Raw genomic sequence first — 9,641 nt, 5'->3', positions numbered from 1 at the left:
TTTAAACTAATCATACGGTAAAATTCAGAGAGGCAGCACTGTAGTTCTTTACTCACTCCAGTTGTGATTGTGCGCAATGGTAGCTGAAGAGTTTTCTAATTGTTTAGACACTATTATTTCCTTGTAACCCACAGGCTGTTTCCAACCATCACATCATGGCACCTATTGACTACAACAGTTAATCCTTGTTGAGGCTACAAATGAAATTCTACATACCACAGTTTCTTAACATAGAGTAATCTGTCTGTTAGGCACAATCACTGTTTTACCATAGCCACCACTATGGGATATAAAGACAGGCAGGAACTGTGCTTTGTAACTGCTCTTCTCGCACAAGGACAATAACTTGAGTTGCATCACGTACAAAACGTGAAACTAATTGGATGAAGTAATTGCTGGGTCTACCTTTACCTCCACAGTGCCACCTGTCCGAAGACCAAGGAATCCTATTTCTACCACGTGAATTGTGTGGAGGTGACTTCTCTCTGTAGCAATCCCTGCTGGAGGGCCTTAGAAATTGTTGACACAGCGACAGGATGCTCTAAGAAACAAATTCTACAAACTTGCACACACATGTGGCATTAAAAATACTCTATAAACCTAACCACGAGTTAAATCAGTGGGGACATTCAATGCACATAGTTAGTACTCTACATATGCAATACACTTAAAAAATATAATTAGTTACAAAGCCCAAGCAAAAATCATTGGGCATTACTGCAAAGAAAAAAAAAGCTCTGTAAAAGAAGTAATTCATTATGAAGCTGTCTAAAATTGAACAGATGCTGTTTGCAGTTAAAATTACAGGAACACATTCAAAGAAATGGCCCCAGTGAACATTTGACCCATTGACAATACTGGGAAAGATATTCTCTAAACATTAGCTGCATTAAAATCGTAAACCCATTCTTTTCAAATAAGTTTCCGATTTTGCTCCAATTGCTCAGAAAAGATCTTCCTCCAGCAAGTGTTCAAAAGCATCATCCTAACAGATATCAGCAGGCAGTCTTTTAAATGGAGGTCAGCACAGCCTTTTTTTGGTGCCTAAATTGGATGGTTATAAGAGTGTGAACAGAATATGCGAAAGACAGAGATTATACGTTTCGGTCTGAACCACTATCTTGTTTTGCACAAAGGCTCAAAATCCTCAGACTGCGTAAATCTGAATCTTCACTTTGTTTAGTGAAGATGTGAATCCCTCTTTATCCCCCGGCTTCTCTGATCTCCTTGGTCACTCAACTCCTAAGGTCGGCCTGCACTTACATACTGCTCTGAACTGAGAGATAAAGCGCCGTACCATAAAGGCAAGTCGTTCCTGTCCTTTTGTGGTTGAGAGATTTAAGGAGCTGCTCCTTAAATGGGCCAGCCATGACCCTCCAGCTTTTATCTCTCCCTTGTGTAGACAGAGCATGTCAGGTGAGGTCAGGAAATTGGGGCCACTGAACCTGGGGATGCCCCCTATTGCTACATTGCTGCCACAAAAACTTTATTTGACTGGCCTTTGGTAGTTTGTGCAGTTGTATCAATTTTAAAAGCAGCCAGGTAAAAGAGGTGAAAATGCAAACAATTGCTGTCCTACCTTGAGCAAGGTAACTAATGACCACCCCACCCAACATGCTTAAAAACTGCTCAAAGACCCCGGCTATAGATTATGCAGCAGATCTTTACAGGAGCTCTTCCAGACCTGGTTACTGTTATTTTAGACATGTTACATAGTGCAAACTAAATATTTAAGCTCTTATTAAATGTACATTTTCTGTTTCCCTAAAGTCACACACTGCCAGACAATAGAAACATTTACCGTGGCTACAAAATATTACGAATGGTGGGAAGTGATTTAAAGCCACCAATTATTTTGGACTGATTCTAGGGGCACTGTAAAGTCCTTTAGGAGAATACGGAGGAAAGGGTTAAACTGAAGTGTTTATTAATGCTGCAGTGAACAACATTTTCTCTATTTAAACAGTCCTCCTCATGCCGTCACCCGTGCACATTCAAACCGCAAAACCTTCTTTCAGCACCCAGGCCAAGGAGAAAATGCTGATGCTTTTCTTTCACAGATTCCTCCTGACATTTCATTACTGGTGTTATTCTCAAGTCTCCGTGTTGGATTTGGCAATTATTGGGCTCAAGGTAAATATGAAATTGTAATTTTGCCCTCCTGCAAATCAAATTAAAATAGCTGGCGCTGAAAATGTCCACTGCTCCTCCCTCGATAAATCCTTTCCCCTAAAATTGGCCCATCTATATCAGCAACCTTTGGACCTACCTGCCACTTAACCAGCAGTGTGCACCAATGAAATTTCAATTTGCAACATAGTTGGAAACAAACTATCTGATGTTGTTTTTAATTTTAATGGGAGAATCTCAAATACTCACATCTTCACCTTCTGGTGTACACACTGATTCATTAATTCAGAGTTATGAGGCTTAATGTAATGGGCACCTTTTCTGCGCTGGCATAATCGACCCTACCCCTCTGTCTCTGCATATTTGCACAACTTTTCTCAGAGACTTTCAAGTCAATGGCAAATTGTGGGGGTGGGTGTAACTTTCACTTGGCTGCTTAACTATTCTGTCGAGTCAGTCCCTATTTTTAATTTTTCTTTAAAAATAAATTACAGCAGCAGTTCAGGTTGGTGAAGGTAGCTGATTACATAAAGAAATGTTAAAATATTTCTGCAAACCACTCAACATCAATTGCATAATTAACTAGCACTGCAAACCACAATGTACTACATGCCCTTCATGAGATGTGCCGTCATGTTATGCCTGCAAAAGAACAGAGAACAGTATTTATAGATCCGATTGCTGGCAGCTTGATGAGAATTTTATGGACCAGCAAGTGTGAAAACTTTATCTTTAAGGCATCTTCAGTACCTTTCATGAGGACTAGAGTTCAGGGTGCAAACCAGTGCCAGGAATGCATACATTTTTCTTATCACATCAAAAATCTACATCTGGTCAAATTAAATTGTTCCTTTCCTTACATCTCAGATACAAATTTAAAAAACGGTTATGGTTGTATCTGTGTGGCAGTGTCCATATTTCTGTGCTCGAGTATCCGCACTCCGGAACGTCCTCCACATCCTTGTCTGTTGTTATCCTTGGCCGTTGTGGTGGAACAGCCAGCTCCTTGCAGAATCCACTCTGCGTGTCCTCTATGTTGAAGCAGGGGCATCCATTGTTGACAGAATGCGGACAATTTCGGCTCTCTGAGTAGGTGAGATGTGTTGGGTCATGTGAACAATAGAATCCATGGCAACTTCAGGATTGGCCTGCACCAGACTGCAAAGACAAAAGTACAATCAAACCATTGCTTTCTGTGAGCTTAGCAATCATCTTCTGACTGACATTACAAAATGGGACAATTACAATTGCAGTGAAAAAAAGACTTAATTTACTTACAATAGATTAAAAACAACAGGACATAAAACGTACGATTAGCACAAGTGATGTGATTTAAATCAGAATACATTTGGAACCCAGAAATCCTCAAGAGCAACAGTGGACAGCTGTGCTGTGAACGGACTGTGCATTACACCAGAGTTGCTTGCTCTTAAGGAGCTATCATTATTATAGTGAGGTTCCAGAACAGCCAAGAATGCCTATTTCAACAACACTATTTTAACATCTGCAGCATTTTACCATCCGGTTAAGTCCACGATGCAATCACCATCACCTCCCAACTGCCAGCGGCTGTCACAACTTAATGCCAGCTTTTAGTTTAACTGTGAAGTGATTTTCAAATGGTGCATCACCCGCCCCAGAATACGATGAGGTCTGCCTAGGGCGGGTGGGTGAGGGTTGTGGTGAAGATCTGCAAGAACTGGAATCAGCACACTTTGGGATTCCTCTCGATTGCCTCTCTATCTCTTGTGTCTTTCTGATTTTCCACTGTCCAATTCAGTTAACACACCTGTAATCCAACTGAAAATTAATATCTTGCTGTGTGAGGTCCCAAGAAAAGAAAATCAAACTGCAAGGCCGTCCATGAATCAAAGATATGCTGGAAAAACGTTTGGGAACAGGTTTAATGGACAGTGCGTTTATCTCTGCACTGCCTGCAGAGGGTTCCTGATAAATGCGTACTCAGTAGCACTTACGCACACAAAATACTGAACAAGTTACAGTTTGTACAAGGTGAAAAAAAAAGTCAGTAAAGTACACATTGCCCAATTCCAACACCCTCACCCCAAATTGGTGGATCTTCTGTGGCGTTGCCCGTGAGTTGGAGAATAGAGTAAATGCTTGAAAGAGGTCTAAAGAAACTGGATAGCAGTAAAGAGCTTTTGGATTGTTTCCTGGAAAATTTGAGACACCTATAAAAGCACGAAGAACCTTTATCCCCTGTTACTAATTAGTTTTGTGCTCCTTCTTTCTATTCGAAGTGTGATTAATGCTGAAAAGGCCACTTTTAATATATGAGAGAGAGATTTATAAACCGCAATATCAGTAATCTTAAAACAATTCTGTAAAGAGCAAAATCAGTGCGAGTCTCACCTTCGGATCTGTTTGAGAATATAATCTCTGCAGATGTACTTGATGTTCTCATCAATAACTGAGCGAGCTCCTTCTTCTTCCAGTAGCTGTTTCTCCAGCCATTCTACAACATCCTTATTGTCATCCCACAGGTAGGCCTGGAAAGGGGAGAGATTTTCAGTGATCCATTTTTGACACGTTACCAGAAGTGAGTGACAATCTTCAGGTTCAACTCTAATTATGTTACAATGAAGTTTAAAGACAGTTACAATGAAGAAGTCCATTGACACTGGGTTTTATCCAGTTTACATAGTTGTTCTTGTAGAGATGGGAATTAATTCTGGAAATGAATGGGCTGCCGAGGCAGCTAGCTCGAATTGGCAAATTTTCTGACTCGTCACGCCTCAATTTTCCCAAATCCTGACTATGGTTCACAGCTCTCCTGAGGGATCATGAACCACAAGCCACCCAGGAGTTGGCCTGACTCCATTGTGAGGGGGTATCCTTCTACCCATGAAATGGAGCCGGCTAGTTTAGCATTGCAGGGTTTGGGCTTGCTGCCTGCACCCTTATCCCACGCCAGCAAAAATTGCTGTCACTGGGAATGGGGATGGGAATCCAAGAATTGGGTCCTGCCAGCGTCTGGAGTCAGCCCATTTCAGCAAATATCCAAAAATTTTAATTTTATCTATGTTTGTTGTCAAAATAAAGATCTTCCTAAGGCTTCTTCCAGCACTTGAACTGAGACCCAAGTCTAGTGACTGAAAGAAAACAAGATCATATATCTGAAACAACTTAAAATCTTAAAACTGTAAAGGAAGGTTGTCACTCCATGTGAAACATTATGTACATAGATCCAAACATAAAGCATTTTTCTGGCTCTTAAAATAAATTCCAAATATGATAATTTTACAACGGCGTGGTAGGGCAGCATTGCTGCCTCTCAACACCAGGGATCTGGGTTCGATTCCTGGCTTGGGTCAATGTCTGTGTGGAGTCTGCACGTTCTCCCCATGTCTGCGTGAGTTTCGTCTGAGTGCTCCATTTCCCTTCCGCAGTCCAAAAGACATGCTGGTTAGATACATTGGCCATGCTAAATTCTCTCTGTGTACCCAAACAGGCACCGGAGTGTGGCGATCAAGGGATTTTCACAGTAACATCATTGCAATGTTAATGAAAGCCTACTTGCAACTAGTAAATAAACTTTACTTTATTTTGATCTAGGAAGCTATCTTAATGGAGTTTGCGATTTCAGACCCTTTAGAAATTCCTGTACAATAGACCCCTTTCAAAAGGAGGCCAAGATATTTAATATCTTTATATAGCAACATGTCAATGTTAACTTCCTGTATGGATATTTTAAAATGTATAAAACTACATGGTTTAAAGTAAAAACTTTGTTTACCAGCCAACAGCTAATCAGCAAGTTTTCCAATGGCTCTTTGGGTACAGCTATCGTCATTACTATCTTAAACCAATCACATTATAGAAATTCCAGGCTCCATTCTCAGTCTACTCATCTTGGCCTGAACAGCATTTAGTTACAATGGAATTAACACACCCGGAGAAAGAATTCTCCTACTTCTCAATGGGATCCAGTGACAACTGCAAAGTGCATGCATGCATGTGTACATCAGCGGATGACAGCGTTTGTCATGGCTCTGGCATCTCCATGGTTAAACAGCCTGCTTACACTCACTTATTGGCTTCACATGATAAGGGGCCACTTTTAGATAAGGCAGTGAAGGGCTGCCTGCAACCACAAAACTGAACAGCAGCAGGAGTCAACAATTTCAGGAGAGGAATGGAGAAATTGGGGATTAGAAACAAGAATCTTGCAGAACTTTTTGTGCCGATAGCGATTTACAAAAGACAAGTTCTCAAGGAAAATGAGGCATACTGAGGAGGGGTTGCTACTTAAGCACTTTTAACAATGCACCTTGTAGACAGCTTGCCTTGCAGAGGAATTAATTTTTTCGTGACATTGGCCGTAGAGTTTTTGCTTCCCATGGGAATGAGTTGACATTAACTAACTGGGGAGAATGGCGCGCAAGTTTGCAGCATCTGAGGTTGCCCACTGAAGGTCTTTTCTTATGTCCATATCTGTCTTATCACTGCGATAGTGATTCAACCAAGTTGTACAAATTGTATGGTTTTACCTGTGTTATAAACATATTAGGAGGCATTCGAAGACAATGAACAATCAGCTGTGCTGTGATACAGAAGTTAACTTGTAGAGCCCTTGCAGTAAGCAGTCAATTGATGGATTGGTTCTCTCCTACTCTTGCCTTGGTCCTCAACTACCACACGCCTCCAGCTGCATCAGATGAGCTATATGTAGCCCTGGAGTCTAGCAAGTACAAGATCTTTGTCAGCGTACCAAATAACCTCCTTTTCGCTTGGTTTTATGAGGATGTTCTTCCCACTAGCAACTGGAAAACAGCACAAACTCGTACACATGGCTTGAAGTCAAATGTGAGAGGGCGCCTTTCGGTGAAGAGCATACCTTTTTTGATTTGGCCCTCATCTATCATATAGACACTACAAAGTAAAACCGCTGAGCCTTTTACAACCTCAGGACAGAATCTTGCGCTTAACAGGACTCTGTATTTTCTTCACTGCTGAGTTGGTCAGGTGGCTGACTCTTTTTAATTTTCTTCCAATTTTGTTTAAGTGCACTCCGTGAATCCATTTTGCTACAAGCTCCTCAGAGACCGACTGAAAGTGGCAAGGTCATCATCTTGGGGAGCTTTGCAAGGTAGGTTTTCATTAGGGGACGTCCAGGATGCAAAGTCAGCAATTGAGTATCGGGGCGGACGATGCTGCAGCGGCCACACATCCTGATTCAGCTCAAGCATGTGGTTTGCCAAAATCATCTTTGAGACTGTCACTGGATGCTGCCACTTCAATTCAGGGTGACATTCAACTCCAAAGTGACAATGTAACTCATCAGCAATCTGATTCCTGACTGAACAAAAGAGCTATCAGGTCCCTCCCCGTCTGCAGGCTAACTGGTTTGATTTCACAATAGTAAACACTGGAAATACAGTTCTAACAAAGGGCATACATCCTGAAACAGTGGTGTGTCTTTACAGATACCGACAGACCTGCATTTTCTGTTATTAAGTCAGATTTCCAACATTTGCAGGCTTTCGTTTTATATTTTAGGCTTGCTTTTCCAGCAGCACTGCTGGTGCAATGCTGCAATAAAGAACTGCTCAGGCAGTCCACAGGGTAAAGAAGTTTAGAATGATTTCAATGCTAATAGATAGCTGGCACTCACATCTGTGCTCCTCTAACATTAAGTTAGTTGTCCGTGAAGCATTGCTCTATGCATACATACTCTGTGCATCTTGTGTCATTAGCTCCAGCGCCACTCGCAAAGGCACACTAAACAGTTTTAAAGTAATAGGACAGATTGATGGACCTCCTCTACAGATGTCCAAGCTGTGCCTGTGGTACAAGTGTACACTTAAAGAATTTGACAAATTGGAGGCATGTTTACAGAACACTGGCCAGATTTTGCAGTTAGTGGCAAATGAATGGCACCAGGTGTCATAATGCTTGCACTGGTTCACAGACATTCAACGGGATTTTGCACCGGAAGCTGTGATGATTCTAAATTCATTTCAGTGAAGAGCCCTCTGCAGGGGATTTGGGACCTGTGTGAATGGGACAAACTCTTCAACCAACCAGATTGAGTTCTTCGCTGAGTGTCTGAACCAGGAACTGTAAATTAGAATATTTAATTCATTGATAAATCAAATACAGAGAGCAAAATAAAGTGGGGATAATGGGATTAATAGAAATAGAAATAAGAGAGATCTAAAGAAAAGACTACTTCTTCTTATAAACCTCAAACAATAATTATAAATTGAAGAAATGAGACATGACACTAAAAAGAGTTAATGTTCCGTGCCAGTGTTGCTGCCTGGCAGTGACTGAGACATATCCCGGTGGCACAGTGGTTAGCACTGCTACCTCACAGCACCAAGGACCTGGGTTCAATTCCCTGGGTCACTGTCTGTACAGAATCTGCATGTTCTCCCCATGTCTGCGTGGGTTTCCTCCGGGTGCTCCGGTTTCCTCCCATAGTCCGATGGTTAGGTGCATTGGCTATGCTAAATTCTCCCTCAGGTGTACCCGAACAGGCGCCAGAGTGTGGCAACTAGGGGATTTTCACAGTAACTTCATTGCAGTGTTAGTGTAAGCTTACTTGTGACTAATAAATAAACATTCACTGTCCCAGAGATTTTTTTCTGGTATGTTTATTGGGCATTTATGACATCTACAGCAACAGTTCCATGTACCTCGATGGCAAGTGTCTCAGCGTGGTATCATTTTTATGCAGCTTTTGGAGAAATCATAGAAACCCTACAGTGCAGAAGGAGGCCATTTGGCCCATCGAGTCTGCACCGACCACAATCCCACCCAGGCCCTACCCCCACATATTTACCCGCTAATCCCTCTAACCTACGCATCCCAGGACTCTAAGGGGCAATTTTTAACCTGGCCAATCAACCTAACCCGCACATCTTTGGACTGTGGGAGGAAACCGGAGCACCCGGAGGAAACCCACGCAGACACGAGGAGAATGTGCAAACTCCACACAGACAGTGACCCGAGCCGGGAATCGAACCCAGGACCCTGGAGCTGTGAAGCAGCAGTGCTAACCACTGTGCTACCGTGCCGCCCAGCAACTCAGATAGCAACTATATAAAGGCAAAATGCTGTGGATGCTGGAATCTGGAACAAAAACAGAAAAATGCTGCAAAATCTCTGCAGGTCTCACAGCATCTGTGCAGAGAGGACAGAGCCAACGTTTCAAGTCTTGATGACCCTTCGTCAGAGCTAAGAGCAAAGAGAATCAGCAGAGATTTATGCTATTCGGGTGGGGGAGAATGGAACAAAGGGAATGTAAATGAGGACACAGGAGGCTGGGAAAGTGCTGAAAGCATTCATTAAGTGATCAGAATGCGAGAATGGCAGAACAGAGATATAGATGGTTAAGGGACTGCCTCGGCCTAGGAGTTCAACAACTTCAGAGCATGAATTCTCTCCTCCACATTCACCCCATTTCCATTTATTTTATTTCATTTTGCTTCATCTCATTTATCCATTTCATCATCCTTCTTTCTCGCTTCCATTCCCCCCCCACT

At 42.2% G+C, this 9,641-nt stretch overlaps 1 protein-coding gene across 1 annotated transcript in view; it reads right to left on the bottom strand.

Moving 5' to 3' along the window:
* Window positions 1–1,904: 1,904 nt before the first annotated feature.
* Window positions 1,905–9,641, bottom strand: part of acaca (acetyl-CoA carboxylase alpha) — a 267,266-nt gene continuing 259,529 nt past the window's right edge. The window contains exons 54-55 of the mRNA XM_078224912.1: window positions 4,504–4,640; window positions 1,905–3,288 (exon numbers count right to left, since the gene is read on the bottom strand). Coding sequence (XP_078081038.1) covers window positions 3,162–3,288; window positions 4,504–4,640 — 264 coding nt within the window. The 3' untranslated portion in view covers window positions 1,905–3,161. The remainder of the gene's footprint in view (window positions 3,289–4,503; window positions 4,641–9,641) is intronic.

Source organism: Mustelus asterias, chromosome 12 (assembly GCF_964213995.1).
Source record: "Mustelus asterias chromosome 12, sMusAst1.hap1.1, whole genome shotgun sequence".
NCBI classification, from domain to species: Eukaryota; Metazoa; Chordata; class Chondrichthyes; order Carcharhiniformes; family Triakidae; genus Mustelus; species Mustelus asterias.
The sequence above is the reverse complement of the archived record's forward strand: the minus strand, read 5'-3'. Positions and strand labels throughout refer to the sequence as shown.